Consider the following 21,265-nt stretch of genomic DNA (forward strand, 5'->3'; position numbering starts at 1 on the left):
GCCTGTTGATGAAAGTGAAACAGGAGAGTGAAAAAGTTGGCTTAAAGCTCAACATTCAGAAAACTAAGATCATGGCATCTGGTCCCATCACTTCATGGCAAATGGAGAAACAGTGGCAGACTTTATTTTTGGGGGCTCCAAAGTCACTGCAGATGGTGACTGCAGCCATGAAATAAAAAGACGCTTACTCCTTGGAAGAAAAGTTATGACCAACCTAGACAGCATATTAAAAAGGAGAGACATTACTTTGCCAACAAAGGTCCATCTAGTCAAGGCTATGGTTTTTCCAGTAGTCACGTATGGATGTGAGAGAGAGTTGGACTATAAAGAAAGCTGAGCGCCAAAGAATTGATGCTTTTGAACTGAGGTGTTGGAGAAGACTCTTGAGAGTCTCTTGGAATGCAAGGAGATCCAACCAGTCCATCCTAAAGGAAATCAGTCCTGAATGTTCACTGGAAGGACTGATGTTGAAACTGAAACTCCAATCCTTTGGCCACCTGATGCGAAGAGCTGACTCATTTCAAAAGACCCTGATGCTGGGAAAGACTGAAGGCAGGAGGAGAAGTGGATGACAGAGGATGAGATGGTTGGTTGGCATCACCGACTCAATGGACATGAGTTTGAGTAAACTCTGGGAGTTGGTGATGGACAGGGAGGCCTGGTGTGCTGCAGTCCCTGGGGTCGCAAAGAGTTGGACACGACTAAGCGACTGAACTGAACTGAATATACGTTCAAACAAACCAAAACAAAAAATGTGTATTACCCTTGTTCTTAAATGTCAGACTGCAAACTAGGGATAAAATACGCCAAAACACTTTAACATCAGAATGCTAGTTAACAGACAGCCAAAGAGGCTAGATGTAGCCCACACTCATCCCATTTGCTCCTGCAGTAAAAGAGGAGTATCAGAGAGCACGTGAGTGAATGAGCATATACCACTGTTCATCTTGCAAGAAAAAGAGAATATGGGGTAAGAGGCTGCTTCTTCTCTTTTCCATTGTGGTGGGAAGAGTGTTTTTCCCTAAGGCCAGATGAGGGAGCCCCACTCATAAAGATCAAGCATATCTATAAGTAAGGGGACTTGAGCCATGGATAGACGGATGCTATACTGTCTGGTGTGTGGAACGTTACCGCACTCTGCCCCAGATATGCTTTGTAAAGTTTGGTGGCATTTGTGGACAGTCTTATGGCTCCTCCTAGTGCAAAAGTTCTAGAGGAGGCCTTACTGGAATGGTGTAGGCAGCAGACTCTAGAATTACAGTGTCTTGGAAGACTGGACAACCTACTGACTCCTGCCGTCCGTGTTACACCAATCTTCCTGTGGCCCTTGAAGGGCATGGGACAGAACCCACGTATTTCCCAAGGCAGAGGTTGGCATGCAAGCAGGTACATGAAACAGTCCACACAGTTGGCACTCACTGTTCGAGCTGAAGAATGGAAGGGAAACAGTGCGTTTCTAGGGTAGGAGGAAGAGATAAATGGACCTCTGTTTGGAGGTTTAGGGAGAGTCCTTGCTATGAGAAGGAGTTGCATGATAATAAAAACATTTCCCTCAAACAGCCTATCCCACTTATGTGACAAATGTCACATCAGGAAAGGTCACAAGCATTAGGCTGATTTGGTTTGCCCTGGATCAATGCCAGTGATATGCAGTCAGTCTTATAAAGGCACTTTTGTCTCTTTCATTCTTCCTAATCTCCAACCTCAAGTAGATCTAGGGTGTGGAAGGAGAGGAGGACCATACTTTTCTTCCTCTAGGCAAATGGGAGCCATAGCTCCACCTTACACTGCAAAAAGGGAAGAGAGGAGCTTTGAATTTGAGATTAGAACTTAAGTCAGTCTATCTATCCTACCTCTTTGGATGGTCACCTTCACTCTCTGCAAGGTTATCTGGTGAAATTAAATCCAATCTGGGTCATCCGATGAGCTTAAAAGAAGATTTTGTATGCTACTGAGCTTATTTGTGTGTGCATGCTTAGTCAAGTCAAACTCTTTGTGGCCCCCTGGACTACATGTAGACCGCCATGCTTCTCTGTCCATGGGATTGAACCTGTGTATCCTGCACTGGCGGGTGGATTCTTTACCACTGTGCCACCTGGGAAGCCCAAGAGCTTATTTATCTATCTTTTTTAAAGAGATGATGTTCTCCTGTTGCTTTCTATATGCTAATAGGAAGTAGAAGGCCAAGCATGCATGCTCTCATATTTATTACAGGCATTTCCAGACACAATGACTAGTATTTCCTTTTATTATTACTGTTAATAGACTGGTCATATTACCAATCCTGGTAGCAACTGTATATACAGTGTACTAAACTTGAACTAAAAATCTGACAGATTTCTAAAAGCTCCTTCCTGAATTTCATTTACATTTTAGGATGTGAGAAAATAAAATGTGCTTGGACTTCAAAGCAAAACACATCAAAAGTGGCAAGAAAAACACTAACTTACTTCACTGGTAATGGTTGCAGGATCATCTACTGCCATCATTAAGTCCGAAGCTAAGAAGTTGAAAATGAGATTGGTGATATCAGTACACACTGTTTTCAGCAAGTGTTTGGTAAGAGCAGCCTGGGTATCATCTGGAAAATAAAGATGCTTTATTAAAATGAATGTTCAAGAACAACTGAGAATCAATGAAAAAATACTGTTAAAGTATAATACCTGTGAAGAACTTTATCCCTTTTTCAAATAATCGAATATTATTGTAAAGATTTGAAACCTCTTCTTGCAAGTCCTTGATAGTGCGCTTTCTACCAGTTCCAGAGGCCGAAGAAGTTGAAGACATGTAAACTGAGTGTACCACTTCGAAGTAAGTTTTATTTAAAGGTCTACGAATAAGATAAATATATTTGGTTCATTAAAATGTACTGGCTTTATGTAGATAAGAAATTTTGCTTCTATGGAAATAAGGCTTTAAAATGATCTCTATTTAAAAAAAAAAAGATTTGGAGAATGGTTCACAAGAATTTTTCCTCAAATTCCAGAAATTAAAGTTGAGAATAATTAATTTGAAGTTATAAAGTAATCAAATTTATTGCACTAAAGACAACAAGAAAAACAGTTTTAACAAAAGCTTCAGTTCAAATTCAGTTCAGAGCAGCTTTTTAAATTAGGTAATCTGGTATAAATACAGCAGATTATAAATCTGTTTCCCATTCTCAGGAATAATAACTTATAACTTAAACTCTCAATTTCTAAAGTACTATAAAAAGATCCATATTTTAAAAAATCCTTATGCTAAACACAGAACATACTTTTAAAATGTAGTGGCAAATGATTAATAGTAACTATTTCGACTTTTTAAATGAACGCTCTTGTGCATAAATACATTACATAATTATATTTTTCATATATAAATTTTTTAAAAATTTGACTACAAAAGCTCTATTTCTAAATTCAAAAAGTTAGATGCACTAGGCTCCTGGATTGCGTTTAGAGAAGCTTACACACACAGACTAACTTGTGGGAAAACTTCATGGTAGTTAGGGATAGTCGTTATATACAATTTATTTCTGTATAAAAATAAATTTAGCCTGGCTCATTTATAAGGTAGTGCTGTCTAAATTTATTCTCTTTGAGGGCAGTTTGTTACTTTATTTTCTCTCTAAAAGTGCACTGTTTATCTTCTGTTTGACAGAGAATAATCTTTTCATTTTAGATGTTACTTTTCATGAAATGTTGGTTTTCTTCCAGCTAGGACTCGAAGAGAGAAGGAGATGAGACTGCCTCCACATTCCTGCCCTGTATTTTCGGCACTGCCTTGCCCAGCACACTTAAATATTTGTTGAACTATGTCTATAAGCAAACAAAATCTGGAATTTAGTGACTGTTAAATTTGAAGTTTTGAAAAGAAAACACCTATATTATATGTTTTCTATGAGGTTGTGAAAATTTTAATAACTCACTAAATTTCTACCATAAAACAAAAAACATATACTTGCTTTATTAAATACTCTGCAAGCTCAGAAATAAACTCCTCAGGGGCATCCTGTAAGTGTTTTCTTAAAAAATCCTCAATCTCATCCTGGAACATAAAAGTAATCTCTGGTTTCTTCTTTCCTGTAATAAAAATGAGCCACAGGAAAAAACAACAAAAATAAGCAACCTACAAGCAAATAATATATTTAATAAGATAGTAATTTATTCATCGCTGATCATAAAGTTTCTAATGTTAACTTTTGTCACCAAAATTGCCCATGTCAAATAGCAATAAGCAATGAAAACACTGTTAAAATAGAATATATAGTGGCATTTTGAGTAATAATATTTTAACTTGTTTTCTACATGTCAATCAAAAATAGCAATGATGATTCTCCTCCTAATGCAAATATCTGGAAATCAAAACAATCAAGTGGATTGTTAAAATCTTAGGATAATTTTTTTTTTGAACAATGGATACAGAGCAGACTGTCCTTCTTTATAAATATTTACTAAAAATCAAATCATCCTTATAATCAAGTAAACCACAGTTCTAGTAGAATGAAGCTAAAAACTCTTTTTGAACAGGCATGGATGACATTTTATAGCCATAATTATTTTTGCTCTCACAAAAATAATTCTATGCCAAGGAAAATTTGTATGTAATGGTATTTGACTAGTTATTAAATAGTATTATTTCCTTCTAGGAATCTTTTACACAGAGCTGATCGTGTATTTTAGCTGAGAATCAAACTGCATCCCCCATTTCTGAGATTACAACAAAACAGTTTTTCAAAAGCACTGAAATTGCCTTTTTTTTTTATTCTTTTATAGCTCCTCTCCTACTAAACTATACACAAAAGGAGTATCACAATGCCTCAATTACTTAAGACTACAGATTTTAGAGCAGTATTTTCTTAAATGCCCCTTCACTCCTAACTCCTTGTTTAACCTCTGAGGAACTCACACAGAATAGTCTTAATGCTAATTAAAAATAAGGGTTGAGTTCACAGTTTCTAAGATACTTTTCTGTTAATTAATATTGCTTTATGTATGTTGAGAACAGTACCTATTTTGACTTATTTTAGAATACTTCAGACGGATCTTAAGCAATTGTTCTATTACAAGTAGTAGTATATTAACATCTGAAGCCTTGTCACTTGATATTCATATTTCCCAAGCCGATAAATAATAAATTCTGTGGAAGAGGTAAAACATTTCAAGTTTCTCTTTGTGCTGGGGAGAAGGGAAGGTATCATGGTTTCATTAATTTTTAAAACAAACATAAAAAAAAATCACATTTTTATTTAGAAAACCAAAGTAAGGTGTGTCTTGCTAACTTAACCATACCAAATACTAACTAAAGTCTAGACAAAGAAAGATGCATATATCTAGTTCCCCTGCTCAGATAGAAGCAACCAACCAATTAGGGGGTACCATAAAAATTAAACATGGATAAAATTATTTTTAACTTAAATTTGCAGAAAGTTACTTTTCATAAAATGTTCTAATTTGCTTTGCAAGGAAGCTGAGAGACCATAAAAATCTATGCAAGCTGAAACTGAAAAGTGTTTCTAATAAACAATGGGAAAATTTATGATTGTTCTGTAACCTTTTAAAAATGTTTGTGAAAACATTCAAAGTTCTTATTGCTGGTTATGAATGTATATGGAAATGAAAAATAAGACTAAATTCTAATTTAGTACACTGTAATTTAGTGCATCAGAAACACTGAGAATGAAAATGTTTTCTTTGTAAAAAAAAACTTATCAAGAATAATTTGAACACTGCTTGCCTTCTTCTCATCCTGTAACTTAAAATACAGAGCAAGCATCTTTTCTATGCCTGAGCAAGCTGTCATATTCCTTTTTTAACTCTCATTCAGCTTCCAACATTTTATTCTTTGCCCTCTCAACATTGTGAAACACTTCTGAGAATTCCTTTAAGGTGAAGCTTGTCAATTTCACGCCCTAAAGACATCTTTACCCTTTTTGTCATAATCATTTCACTTATTTACGTCAAGTGTGCCTTTACCAAGCTCCTCTGCGCAGCTAGAGTTTCTTGAACAGAGGCAACTTCAACATTCCCACAGTCAGGTATTTCTTCTACAACTCCACTTATTCTTGATTCATATTTCCAGTGTTTCACTTTTCTTTGCCACACATTCATCTTTGTTGGCCAATTTCCTCTTTTGATTATCCATTTTTGTAAAATGTCACATGGATTTATCACCAGGGGACAAGGAGGTAACACAATTACATGCTGTGTTTTCAGTGCATAAAGCAAGTTAAGAAACGCACAGCGATCAGTCTCTGACAAACTTGGAAATAAGTGATGTGACTGTCACAGATCATGATGCACATCTGTTATTTATGTGATCTGTGGACTAAGGAGCCAGCAGCAAAGTCTGTACTTTATGCCATTACTCAGTACACTACCCTGGTAACTGAAATATGAACTGCATTGTTGGCGTACTGGTGTTATTTAACTGTGAAACTGTGCCCACTGAAACTCTGCAAAGCAAGGACTTCCTGCATAATCACAGACACCTAACTGCATGCATCTTAAGAAAGTAAGTTAAAAAAAACCACGCACATACAAAGGAGAAGTGAAATGAGGTACACACCTGTGTGAGATGACTCATCGTCACTATCGTCATCTTTTCTTCCTTTCTTCTTGGTTTTTTTAATTTTGTATTCTCTGGCATTGCTGCCACCTCCTCCTCTCACACTTCCACTGCCCTCTGGTGGGAAAATGACATTAGTTAGTATTACCTAATAATGTTTTTAGAAATAATGACACTATATTGTCATATTTAGAGTAGAAAAAGAACAGCCAAATGAACTTAACTTTTAGCCACTTTTTAATGTTGTGGTTTATTAAAATATTTTGTAAATTCAAACATTAAAAATTAATAAATAATAAGATGAAATATTTGAATTAAAGCAACTCACTTAGATAGCCTATCTACTCTAAATGCAATTTCTCTATAATAACATCTATTTTCTGAAGCTTTGACTTTTTCCTGGCCAATCCCATCCCTTTACCTTCCTTCTATCTTCCTCAAAAGTGCCCTAAGTTGCTTATCTCTTGTTACCACAGCCTCACTAACAGCCCCTATTCCAGTACCTCACAAATTTGGTTTTGTCTTCTTGATTGAAAGATTATTCTCCAGGTTTACAGGAGACATGCTGACTCTCCCACCACCCTAAAAAAGACAATGAACTTCTTGACAGTAGGGAGCCTCTCTCACTAATGTTCACATCCTTGGGGTTAAGGCAATGCTGGACAGATAACAGGTGCTCAATAAATGTTGACCATAAATTGGTTAAGTGGAAAAACATCAATCACCTACTGGCTAAATGAAGACTAAAAAAAATACAAACCAAGAAACAGACTAAAACACTATAAATAAAAGTAAAAATTAGAGGTATTTCTCTATTATATATCTACATTTAAAATATTCAGCAAAATAAAATAATGGGATTAAAACATTGAAAAATATTGAAAAATATATTTCTTCATAAAAGATTCATTTTTTTAAATAGAATGATATATACAAACAAAGATATTTTTTTTTCTAAACTCTAAGTAGAATTCCCTTAAAGTCAAAGTGAACTGAAAGTCATTCAGTTGTGTCCGACTCTTTACAGCCCCATGGAATTCTCCAGGCCAGAATACTGGAGTGAGTAGCCGTTTCCTTCTCCAGGGGATATTCCCAACCCAGGGATCGAACCCAGGTCTCCCACATTGCAAGCAGATTCTTTATCAGCTGAGCCACCTAAATTTCATCATATTCTATAAGTTCTATTGCTTTTATGATAGAAAAACACAACTTTCAAAAGTTTAAGGTGAATGTGTTTTTTACATTTGGTAATAAGTTTCTTATGGTAAATATGTTTGACATTATTCCATGAACTATAATTAAACTGTTATAACAGCACTATCAGAACAAACACCAGATGACCCTGAACTTTAAGAAGGATATAAAACAGACTAGTTATATTGCTATAAGTACAACCAACTGATTAAGTGGATTTAAATCTTCAATTAACAAAATACACATTGCTATGAAAATTATGATTACAGTAATTTATCATATAGTTTTCCTAGAATAGAGAAATTTCAAAATACCATTATTGATTCTGTAGAAAAAGATTTTTGAAGAGAAAAATAATCTTGAAGTAGTGAACTTCCACAGCAAATAAGCTTTTTATAATGCATGTTCAATATAGTGTTTATTGATTAAACATGTTGAATATCTAATTTCTTTAACCTTGATATAGCACTAATAAAATTTTTCATACTACAAAAAGTATAGAAAATACGTGTTAATTTCCCAATGCAAGTTATTAGTATACCAGTGATACCTAGGATAATTTCCAGTGATTCTAAATTAAAAGAGTACATAAAAACAGGCCCTTGGGAAATTCATTCACTCAATAAATATTTATGGAGCACTTAAAATATGCCAAGTAGTGCTCTAAGTATTAGGGAAACAATAAATGAGATGGAGAAGATTCCAAAATGATAAATGACATCACAGTGATAAAAGTGATGTAAAAAACTAGGAGAATAATATATGGAGACTGACAGTGTTGTCTACTATTCTGGGTGGTGGTTGGGGAGGCCTCTGTGAGGAACTGACTTTTCAAGGGGAGCTCTTGATGATAAGAAGGAAACAGCTACTTGAAGTTCATGAGACCATTCCAGGTAAAAGTGAACATAATGTTGCAAAAGTCTGAGAATCAAGAAAGAAAAAAGAAAGCTACTAGGGCTGGAACATTAAAGAGCAATGGGAATAGGAGGTCATGAAATTAGCTTAATTCTCACAAAAGAGTAACCATCAATATTTTCATTTTCATAATCAAGTTAATTCATTAGCAAAAGATCTGGTTAATTTCAGCAGGTGAATTAAACAAACAAAAGGCATTCCTAAAGATGTGATAAATACAAAGTTCATTGCAATGAATAAAAAGTTCATCTTGAATCTTCCATGTTATTAATAATTTGTTACCTGTTGCCTTCCTCCTTCGTTCATCCTTTTTATCCTTTTTACTTGTATTAATGCTTTCTAAAATGGAGATTTGTTTCAGATCTTCTTCAGTGATTAAATGAACAGGATTATTTTTCATTTCCTGAAATAAAACATGCTTATTTTTTGTAGGCAAAAATACAAAATATTACAAAATGCATAAAATAAAACTTGTTTATATACTCATATCCTAATTGTTTTCTGTTTGGTTTCACTGCTAAGAATTATAGAGCTTTGTCTCAGCTGCCATGCAGACTGTCAGTCCTTGCCCCAAATCAATCTCCTTCCTTGTTGTCCTGGACTTTTTCTATTTATCACCAGGTAATGAGAAATCCTATGCCGGATCACTTAACAACTGGTCACACAGTACTGGATGTAATCCTCTTAAATGTTATTGGCTAATTTTGCCACTGCCTAACAGGTGACCCTTTCTCCCTCTCTTTTCAAGACTCCCATGGTCCAGTAACCACTTGGATATCTGAGATTACTAGAAAGATAATGAAATCTCCATTCCCACAATAATGATCACATATGAGTTGCATACTTAGTCATGTAAACTTTTCTCTACTCTGGACTCATTCTTGATCTCTGCTTTTTTATAAATTTATGTTAGAAACAATGAATTATTTCAAAGTTCAGAAAATGGCTCTAAATCTATAGTGAAAAACATTTTCTTGCTGAAAATATTTCCTTTTCAGTTTTCTAATGAAATGTTACATCATTTTGTTTGAGTGTCATTTTATTTGAAATGACAGTTCAAACAAAGGAATTTTTTTTCCCCTGAATTAATTTTTGTGGTTGGAGGGAGGAGAACAAGAAAAAAAATGATAGTGTTAAACTGTAGTTTAGTAAAAGGTCACAAATGAAAATAATAATGTAGTCATTTACTGACTGGTAGCTAACATTTAGTATCAGACATTTTATTTACATCACGCCTTAATTCACATTTATCCTTGTAAGAATAGGCATCACCATCCTTTTCTTTGAAGATGGGAAAACTGGAGGTCTATTTGTCAAACACCTACAGGGTAAACAAGCTGAAATCAGAACTCAGGTTTACAGATATCAATCCAGTGTACTTTTTACTCCTCTCTGCTGGTTTGCAGGCCAAATATAGAAAAGTTATGTCATTTTTAAGACTGTTAAGGAGCTTAAAAGGAATACAGATAAATACAAATTATATACTTAATAAGCCCTCATGAATTTATTAACAGTCTGAGATATAAATGGGCTTTTTCTACCTATTTTTGAGCAGGCTTATAATGGGGGTGCTGTTAACCAGAAACATGAATTCAACAGTCATTAAAGCAGACATGGTATGACCTCTGCTTCTAAACACTTCCACAGCAGTTGCTCTAAGGAACCAATCAATTTGGATAGTAACAATTTCTTTCCTCAGTAAGTTATCTGGCTGGTAACTACTAAACAGGTAAAATTATGAGGCTCTGCTAGATATAGTAAATATAATGTGTACTGATAGATAGATACACTCTATATTATGCATATAATCCACTGGTATCATTTTTACGGATTTTAATGTTGGACCAATACTCTCAGGTGATAAGTGTATAATTTCATTGATAAGATTTCGATTAATAGAATCAGCTTCCTATGTTCTAACTTCTGTGTTCTGACGGGAATGAAGGAGGAGAAAAACAAATCCAGGAGAGGAAACAAAAAGGAATGATGCACTGAAGGAAAATAATGTATGAAACAGTGTTCATTTTGGGTATGCTGCTTATCTTATTTTCAAAAGTCATCAGATGACTGTAATGTGAAAATATTGTTAATCAGTAGGTGAAAGGAAATCTGGCATACCTTTTCAGCTTTCTGGTGCATCAGTTCACTGAACAGGTCTGTACAATCATTTATAAATTTTTCACTGACTACAATAGTATCGCTAAAGACTACAGCTGAAGCCTGTTTGCTGAGTGCTCTCATTATATGTTGAAGCAATATTGCAGCATCTTCAACTGATAAGGAACTGGGTAGCAGAGGCTAGAATTACAAACAAAATGAAAACAATGTATAAATGCAATATGATACAGATCAACCATCCATTTGTTATATATATGCTCTCCCTAAGTGATCTTATTAAGTTCAATGGTTTTGGAACCATCTATATGCTGAACAACCTCCCAAATTATATTTTTCTAATTTTATCACGACTCTGAACTCTGAAATCACGTATCCTACTGCTTCCCTAACCTACCTCGACTCACACCTAAAAACAGGCATCTCAAACTTTAACATGTCCTGTTCAAAACAACTTGGTTTGTGCCTCCAGGTATGCCCAGAACCCAGTTCCCATCTTCTCTTCCCCATTGTTCCCCCATCTTAACCAATGGACCCACTTTCCCTTCTGTTGATCAAGCCCTAAACCTACAAGTCACACTTCGTTCCTCTCATAAACTCACAATCTAACTTCAATTCTTGATACCTTTGCCTCCAAAATACATTTCTTCTTAGCTCTTCCTACTATCTGAAATTATCATTTTCATTAATACCCCTTTCCTCCCCCAAACATGAAAGTATTCCTCCTGAGAGCTGTATCCTAATTCTTAAAATGGTCATATACTAGTGAAATACCAGCTGTCCTTGGCTTAAAGGAAAATTAAGACAAAAAAGATAAAACATACTGCAATATCAACCCATGTTCCAGAGCTGATGGCTTCCTCTACTGATGCTTCCACCTGATCCACTAGTCCTTGGCCAACACAAGCTGCTTTCAAAAACAAGAGTTGTGTAGTCTTATATCTTTTCTTTATGTAGCTCATAGCATCTGGGATTCCAAGTCTGGACAAAGCATCAAATTCTAGAAATACATTACAAGATTGGAATAGAACTGTTAACCACTCTTAGAATTCTAGAAAATGTTAAGTTCTATCAAAATCTATTCTTTGGGAATGCATTGTATTTTAATAGAATAAAACATATCATAGCCTCTTTCCTGGTTATGTTACCTTGTGCCGTTGTTTGTATGCGTGCTCAATCGTGTCCGACTCTTTGAGAGCCCCTGGACTGTAATGCGCCTGTCAGGCTTCTCTGTCCATGGAATTTTTCAAGCAAGAATATTGGAGAGGGTTGCCATTTCCTTCCCAGGGGATCTTCCCAACCTAGGGATCAAACCCTTGGCTCCTGCCGCATCTCCTGCACTGCAGGCAGATTCTTTACTGCTGAGCCACTGGGGCCCTATGTTATACTCCCAAATTTTTATTACTAAACATATTTGTAGATAAATTGGTTCAAGTACTTCATTAATCCTGCTTTGTCTTTTACTCTCCAACTGAGGAGTCGAAGGGAAGCATGAGGACAAAAGACAAAAGGGCAATAAAAATAGAAATGAGGATAAAGGAATGTAATGATTAGAGGAACAAAAATTGAAATTTTGCTTATCAGTTAGCTAAAGGAATGGAATTTATTTTTCAGATGTTTTATCAGACAACTGACGACAGCAATTCTCTAGTCTAATTTATACTAGTAAAAGATCTAGTACATAAAAAGTAAAATATTTAAGACTTAAATTTGCAGCCATTAAGTTACTGGAGATAGCTACCAACTTCTCTCTGTCCTCAAATAATAATATTTAAGAAAATTAATTACAACAAAAGTTTAATTCAAGTCCTTGGCTGAAGAAACTGCAAAGGCACATTATAGACCGTCAAGTCAAGAAAACATAAGACAAGCCAGTATTCATTCTAGCACACATTTAAACTGAATGCTAATGACTTATAGGTTTATTTATTTTTAGGTAACTTATCTCTTGGGTTTCTCTAGTGGCTCAGGCAGTCAAGAATCTGCCTGCAATGCAGGAGACCTGGATTTGATCTCTGGGTCGGGAAGATTCCCCTGGAGAAGGGAATGGCAACCCACTCCAGTATTTCTGCCTGGAGAATTCCATGGACAGAGGAGCCTGGTCATCTACAGTGCATGGGGTAGCAAAGAGTCAGACATGACTGACTAATACACACACACACGCATTACTTGTTATAAAAACAATTACTTTTTATGAATTAAAAAGAACTTGAAGTATTTTATATATAGTATCACATTACTGGAAGGCTGGTAACAATCAATACCAGCTTTGGCCTTTCTACATTACAACTGTTCAGTGACTATGGAATTAAACTCAGTTACATGGCTCACAAAAACCTTCAATGTGACTACTTTCATATTCAAAGAGAACCACTCTAGTCTACTGGCCAACAGTAAAGTACATGTGTACTCACTTCCAGAGTTAATACAGTCTTTCTAAGAATGTGTTTAACATTAGAAATGATTTTTTGTTTAAAGAAAAAAAAAAAAAGTTACCCAGATAGCCATTCTGCCTGAGAAAAGAATCCACCCAAGTACTCTGTGTTCTGGAGTAAATGTCAGGGATAAACACTGCCTTATCCTGTCTCCCACCAACCACAGTGCCTCGTAAGCGTCCATTATTAACAAGTTCTTCAAGAACAGCTTAAAAGAAAAGCAAACAAATAGAAACAGAGCAAGTAAAAATCTCAGCAAGTAAAGCACTTTATAATTTCATCATTTATTATCCTTTAAAAAAGCAATTTAAAATTTAAGTTGAATACTAAATAAAGACATTATATTTTAGACAAAACTTTCCTGCCATTTATGAGAATACTCATGTCATAAATTCAGGAAAATGTGTCAACTAGCTAAAGATGCTGAACTGTAATTCAAACTAGTTAATATTAATGTTGAACTGTTTAGTCTGAGTTATTTTGGAAAAACATTCCATTATCTATCTCATGATTAAAAGTAGATGACTATACACTTTTAGAATAGATAATATACAATCACTGGTGTAACCAAGTTCAATATTCTCATATTTAGAAAATCAAGACACCTGGATCCTATTCGAATCAACAGTGTAAAATGAAGCCATGAAAATCTGTATAAATTATTACACTTCCACTGTTTAAACTGAAGCAACACATTTAAACCCTACCTATAACAGAAGTATAATGCCATGGTTAACAGGATGGGTATGGACCCAGATACCCTAAGTCCAAACTTCAACCCTGCCCCCTACTGGTGCTGCCATTAACACCAAATTTATGCTTTTTATTTAAACTGTAACATTTAACTACATACTTTGTTGTTTTAAATATCAATCCCCTAAAAAAAAGATAAAGCAGATAGGAAGGAGTTATTTCTAAGTGTACCAACAAGAACATTCAAAAGATGTCTAGGACAAAACGATTCAGGAAACTTAGTCTTTAACAGAAATAAAAATTAGTTTACAAATGAATTTCAGAATTCCAATGCTGAGTAAATTAGAATACAGCAGAAAGGTCTAGATTTCAAACACATAATTTAAAATTTTGTGACTGTACAACACAAATCTAAGCTAAACTCAGACCAAAATTATCAAGTTATCAGTTATTACTTAAAGAAGTTTACATTATAATGAAATTTCACCAAACCCAATTAAGCAGATTCCAAAATACATCACATTTTTAATTTTAAATTTGTCTTAAAAAATTTATCTCCACATTCTGAAAAATACAGTGAGCAAAAATTAAATTTTTGGTTCTGTATTTGAATTTCTTTTCTATTATTTAATTCTTATACTTGCACAGATACCTGAGTTGAAAAATTAAGCCACTGCTTTTAAAAATTACTCCTACCAAGCTTAGAAAAAAAAAAACCCCTTCAAAACCTCTTAAGAGTTTCACAGATGAACAGCCAAAGAACTCAGCCATACATATAAACTACCACATTGCTAACTGGCTGTACACCAATACAAAATAAAACGTCTAAAGTTTGAAAAAAAGTTTCACAAACACACAAAATAGGCAATGGACCAACATTATTTTAGAGAAATTACTGTATTTTTTAAATGCTAAGAATATACTTTAAATGCTATAAGCTTTTTGTAAAATTTTTTTAGCCAAACACCCGAGGGACTATATAGCCCACCAGCTCCTCTGTCCATGGCATTTTCCAGGCAAGAATACTGGAGTGGGTTGCTATTTCCTACTCCAGAGGATCTTCCTGATCCAGGGGTCTCCTGTATTGCAGGCAGATTCTTTACCATCTGAGGCACCAGGGAAGCCCCCATACACTTACTTTCATAAAAAAACTTAGTAAAAATTGGTAAGAAACAAAGTGAAAATTATTCTTAATCCTAAAATTTTAAATCTCTCTATATGTGCATACACACAACAGAATATTTTATACACATACACAATTTTTCAAAAAATTCCATTCCTCTTGACGTACCTAACACTAAATGGTGGATATAACAGATAAAGACACATACATGAAAAATGGTATAGAGAAACTTCGCAACAGGAGATATTTTAATAAGTTTTAAGATTAAAAGAGGTAAAAATATTATAATTAGTTAAGTTTTATATTTAGTCTATTCAAAAGCTAATTAAGTGAAATGTAATTTAAATCAAACTCACAGTAAAGAAGCTGTTCTTGAAATCCGTATCTTGAAATCAAAGAATTCACTGCTGTAGGCCTTTATGTAGAGGAAACAAAACAAAAACATTTTTACTGATTATAGAGTTGCACATAGTTAGGAATTAAATAAACTAGGATGATTAGTTTATGAAAACATAAATTAATTTAGAAGAAAAAAAATGAAGGCAAAAATTGTACCAGAGATCAAGATGGTGGAAAAGAAAGATGTGGAGTTCACCTCCTCCCACAAATACATCAAAAACACTTCACATCTACATGTGGAGTAATTCTCACAGAATACCTTCTGAAAGCTGACAGACCTCATACAACCACAGTTGCAAGAAAGATCACCAAGAAACTGCGTAGGAAGAAAAAAAAAGAGTTGGGACAGGATCTATGCCCTCAGGAAGGACCTGTGAAACAGGAAAGGTTCCTTCACCCTGGGAACCCCTTTCACTGGCTGAAATGTCAACCAGGGTGGAAAGAGAGCTTCAGAGACTCAAAGGAGAATGCAGTAACTGGTCTGCCACAGGCAGAACAGAGAGAGATCGGCACTAACGGTCCTGACCACTTTGCTGCAACCCCCAGCCAAGGACAAACGTCTGCTAGTGGACATCGCAGGCTGGGTGCTAAAACCTGGGGTCTAGGTAGGGGACAGACCTGGGGACAGGACAGGGATTGGCTGTGCAGAAACAGCCTGAAGGAGGTGGAGTGTGCTTCGGAGGTGTACACAGGATTGAACCTGGGTTGCTAGAAGCCCCGTTGTTAATACGGTAACCCTCGAGAGAAGGGAAGGGCAGGGCCCCACCAAAGCATCTTTAATCTCTGTGTGCTCATAGCAGTGTGGCTCTGCCTTTATGAGCTCTGGGAGGATGCAAGAGTTGGAGTGATGCCCATGTTTGGAGGTGGGGCTGAAATCTGAGCTATGTCTCAGTGGCTGATCGATCTATGGATTTATGCCATGCTGGTGGTTTTGCAAGCTCAGCACCTGTGGGACATACAAGTAGATTACTGGCACTCCTGTGGCTGGGGCAGGTCTGGCATGAACAGTTGCAAGCTTTGGGGGCATGCATATATATAGGTGGGACTGGGGTCTGTAGCTCTCATGGCAGGTCCAGGTGTGTGACCATGACAGTTTAGGTGCCTAACTCCAGGAGACCTGAGCCTGTAGATCCGTGCTAGTGGTTTTGTGAACACGGTGCTTGAGGGTAACCCAGGCCAATTGGTTGAGAAGGGGTCAAGGGCCATTCCAACAATGTACTTTATGAGCCCAGACGATGACTGACAGGCAACACCACAAAGCGCACTCCCAGTGGATAGCTTCTGCGGAGGAATTATGCAGTGGTTTCTCTCCCAGTGGGAGCACTCCAGTCCTGTCTTTCTTATACCACAGCTTTTAAATGGATCTGAGGACTTCTACTCCAACAACTGGGGAGCAGCTCTGTTCCCAACAGGGCTCTGAGAACCACAGAGCAAAGAGGAGGCCCTGCTCAATATCCACTGGAAGCTCTGGTCACAATACCAGTCACACCCCCATTAAGGGGATAATGGCCAGCACATACTGAGGAAAGACTTGACAGGCACCCGTACTAAAAAGAGCCCTCGCACCAAATATTAGATTCATGCAGGCTACACAAGGATGCTCCTACATAAAATCAGTCCTCCAAGACTACAGTAGATAGCTATTTCTCCTAAATTAACAGAGTCAGAAAAATGTAAGTAAAATGAAGAGGGACCATACCCATTTAAAAGATCAAGACAATTCCCCTGTAAGGAAAAGAAAAAAAAAAAAGAAACAAACTTCTCAAGTCTACTAGACCCCGAGTTCAAAAAGGAGGTAATAAAACTACTGAAGAATTAAGAAAGGTTATCAACAGAAATGCAGATCTCTGTAACAAGTAACTAGTAACTATAAAGAGGAATCAAGAAAAACTAGAAAACTCATTTGCTAAGATTAAAGCCAAGTTAAAGGCAAACTGAATGATACAGAAAATGAATAAATAATCCAGAAGGTAGAATAATGGAAATCACCCAATAAGAGCAGCAGACAAAAAGACAAATGAAAAAAAAATGAAAGCAATATATGAGACCTATGGGATAGTATAAAGTGTGCCAATCTATGCATAACGGGATCTCAGGAGGAGAAACAAAAAGGGGATTAAAAACAGTGGAAGAAATTATGGCTGAAAATCTCCCAAATCTAAGGAAGGAAACAGATATCCAGGTAAAGGAAGCACAGAAGCTCCCCCCCCAAAAAAGATGAACCCAAACAAACCCACAATAAGACATACTATAATTAAAATAGCAAAGTTAGAGAAAGATTTCTAGGCAGCAAAAGTAAAAACAGAGTTACGAAGGGAACCCACTTAAGCCTATCATCTGATTTCTCTACAAAAAGGTTTCAGGCCAGAAGAAAGTGACATTTGATGTCTTGAAAGGGAAACCTACAACTTAACAAACTCTACCCAGCAATACTGTCATTTAAAATAGGAGAGATAAACTTAAACTAAACCTATCCTAACAGAAATATTGAAAGGTCTTCTCTAAATAGAAAAGAAGGAAGAATCTGTACGGGGAAAAAAAAATCACAGCTGGAAAGTAAATCATTTAAACAGGCCACTACACAGATTAAAAAAATATTGTGAAAGAAAGTGACAATAACTACAATGATCAGCAAAAGGATAAACATGAAGGTGTGAAAGAGGACATCAAAATCATAAAATATGGGGGAGAAGATCAATAAAATATAGATTTTAAAGAGTATGTTTGAGCATATATGATTACCAGTTTGAAGCAAGGGTTTGGAATGTGTTAAAACATCTGAAAAATAGGGTAATCACAAATCAAAAACACACAATAGATTCACAAAACCCAAAAGAGAACAAAAGCATAATACAAAAGAAAACCATCAAACCACAAAAGGAAAGACAAAAAGAAAAAGGAACCATTAAGAAATACAAAACAACTGGAAATCAAGGTTTAAAATGGAAATATATACCAATAATTACCTTAAAGGTCAATAGACTAAATGCTCCAATTCAGAGTCAAAGAGTGGCAGACTGGATGAAAAAAAAATAAGGACTACAATATGCTGCCTACAAAAGATCCACTTTAGGGGGCAAATGACACATATGGATTAAAAGTGAGGGGATGGATAAAAGTATATCATGCAAATAGCAGTGGCAAGAAAGAGAGGCTAGCAATACTCATATGAGGAAAAATAAACTTTGAAATAGAGACTATAAAAAAAGATAAACTAGGACACTAAATAATGATGAAAGGATCAATACAAGAGGATATTACACTTGTTAACATATATACACCCAACATAGGAGCATCTGATACATAAAACAAATACTAACAGACATAAAGGGAGAAATTGATGGGAATACAATAATAGTAGGAGACTTTAGCACCATATTCACATCAATGGAGAGATCCTGCAGACAGAAAATCAATGACACACTAGAACAGATTTAATTGATACTTTCAGGACACTATATTAAAAAGATCCAAGAATACACATAGTTTCCAAGTGCACATGGAACATTCTCAAGGAGTGACCACAGATGAGGCTATAAAACAAACCTCAACAAATTGACGAGGGTCGAAATTATTTCAAGTATCTTTTTTGACCACAACAGTATGAAACTAGAAATCGACCACAGAAACAGAACAAGAAAACAAACTATTAGTGGAGACTACACAACATGCTACTAAAAAAATAATGGGTCATGATGAAATCAAAGAGGAACTCTGAAAACACTTTGGGATAACTGACAATGAAAGCACAACCATACAAAATCTCTGGGATGCAGCAAAAGCAATTCCCTCCTAGGGAAGCTCATAATGATACAGGCCATCCTCCAAAAACAAGAAAAATCTGAATTAAACAACCTAACCTAACACTTAAAAAAAACTAGAAAAAGAAGAAAAAATAAAACCTACAATGAACAGAAGGAAGGAAATAATGAAGCTCAGAGAAGGACAAATAAAATAGAGATTAAAAAAATAGAAATAATCCAATGAAAAAATGGGCAGAATACTTAAGACATACATTCCAAAAAAGACATACAGATGGCCAATAGGCCCATGAAATAATGTTCAACATTGCTAATTATTAGAGAACTGCAAATTAAAACTACAATGAGGTATTACCTAACACCAGTCAGAATGACCATCATCAAAGTCTACAAATAAGTGCCAGAGAGGATGTAGAGAAAAAGGACTCCTCCTACATTGTTGGTAAGAATGTGAATCTGTACAGGGACTATGGAGAACAATATGGAGGTTCCTTAAAAAACTAAAAACAGAGCTACCATGTGATCCTGTAACTGCACTCCTGGGCATACAGCTAGACAAAACTATAATTTGAAAAAAACATGCATCCCAATATTCATTGCAGCACAGCAACGTAATGTCCATTTAGTAACCTGAATGTTCAGTGACAGATGACTGGATAAAAAAGATGATACACCTCCCCCCACACACAGTGGGGTATTACCCAGCCATAAGAAAAATGCTATCTTCTGCAGAAACATGAATGGAAGTAGAGACTATCATACTAACAGAAGTAAGCCAAATAGCATATGATATTGCTTACATGTGAAATTTTAGAAAATGATATGAATAAACTTATTTACAAAACAGAAACAGAACCACAGGGATAGAAAATAAATTTAGTTACCCAAGGGGAAAGTGGGGGCAGAAACAGAGGAGGGATAAATGAAAAGCTTGGGATTAATACATATACACTACTATATATGGGGCTTACCTGGTGGCTCAGATGGTAAAAAATCTGCTTGCAATCTGGGAGACCTTGGTTCAATTTCTGTGTGGGGAAGATCCCCTGGAGAAGGAAATGCCAACCCACTCTGGTATTCATGCCTAGGAAATCCCATGTACAGAGGAGCCTGGTGGGCTGTCATCCATGCAGTCACAAGAGTTGGACACGACTTAGTGACTAAACCACCACTGCTATACATAAAACAGATAAATAAGAACCTACTGTATAGAATGGGCTTCCCTGGTGGCTCAGTTGGTAAAGAATCTGCCTGCAGGAGAGAACCTGTAGTGCAGGAGACACAGGTTCAATCCCTGGGTCAGGAAGTTCCCCTGGAGACGGAAATAGCAACCCACTCTAGCATTCTTTCCTGGAAAATCCCATGGACAGAGGAGCCTGGTGGCCTACAGTCCATGGGGTCACAAGAGTTGAACACAACTTAGTGATTAAACCGCCACCCAAGCCAGGCTTCAGCTATATGTGAACTGTGAACTTCCAGATGTTCAAGCTGGTTTTAGAAAAGGCAGAGGAACCAGAGATCAAATTGCCAACATCTGCTGGATCATCGAAAAAGCAAGAGAGTTCCAGAAAAACATCTATTTCTGCTTTATTGACTATGCCAAAGCCTTTGACTGTGTGGATCACAATAAACTGGAAAATTCTGGAAGAGATGGGAATACCAGACCACCTAATCTGCCTCTTGAGAAAGCTGTATGCAGGTCAGGAAGTAACAGTCAGAACTGGACACAGAACAACAGACTAGTTCCAAATAGGAAAAGGAGTACGTCAAGGCTGTATATTGTCACCCTGCTTATTTAACTTATATGCAGAGTACATCATGAGAAACGCTGGGCTGGATGAAGCACCAGCTGCAATCAAGATTGCCGAGAGAAATATCAATAACCTCAGATATGCAGATGACACCACCCTTATGGCAGAAAGAGAAGAGGAACTAAAGAGCCTCTTGATGAAAGTGAAAGAGGAGACTGAAAAAACTGGCTTAAAACTCAATATTCAGAAAACTAAGATCATGGTATCTGGGCCCATCACTTCATGGCAAATAGAAGGGGAAACAGTGGAAACAGTGTCAGACTTTATTTTTTG

General features: G+C 36.1%; 1 protein-coding gene across 2 annotated transcripts in view; it reads right to left on the minus strand.

The window, feature by feature from the left end:
- Positions 1 to 21,265, minus strand: part of UFL1 (UFM1 specific ligase 1) — a 59,243-nt gene that overhangs the window by 2,701 nt on the left and 35,277 nt on the right. For both annotated transcript variants that reach the window (XM_081529766.1, XM_081529767.1), the window contains 9 exons: positions 15,378 to 15,436; positions 13,267 to 13,413; positions 11,595 to 11,770; positions 10,774 to 10,953; positions 8,938 to 9,058; positions 6,547 to 6,663; positions 3,944 to 4,061; positions 2,664 to 2,830; positions 2,451 to 2,581 (listed from right to left, as the gene is read on the minus strand). In XM_081529766.1, coding sequence (XP_081385892.1) covers positions 2,451 to 2,581; positions 2,664 to 2,830; positions 3,944 to 4,061; positions 6,547 to 6,663; positions 8,938 to 9,058; positions 10,774 to 10,953; positions 11,595 to 11,770; positions 13,267 to 13,413; positions 15,378 to 15,436 — 1,216 coding nt within the window. The remainder of the gene's footprint in view (positions 1 to 2,450; positions 2,582 to 2,663; positions 2,831 to 3,943; positions 4,062 to 6,546; positions 6,664 to 8,937; positions 9,059 to 10,773; positions 10,954 to 11,594; positions 11,771 to 13,266; positions 13,414 to 15,377; positions 15,437 to 21,265) is intronic.

This window comes from Giraffa tippelskirchi, chromosome 9, assembly GCF_054371585.1.
Source record: "Giraffa tippelskirchi isolate mGirTip1 chromosome 9, T2T-mGirTip1v1.2.pri, whole genome shotgun sequence".
Lineage (NCBI taxonomy): Eukaryota > Metazoa > Chordata > Mammalia > Artiodactyla > Giraffidae > Giraffa > Giraffa tippelskirchi.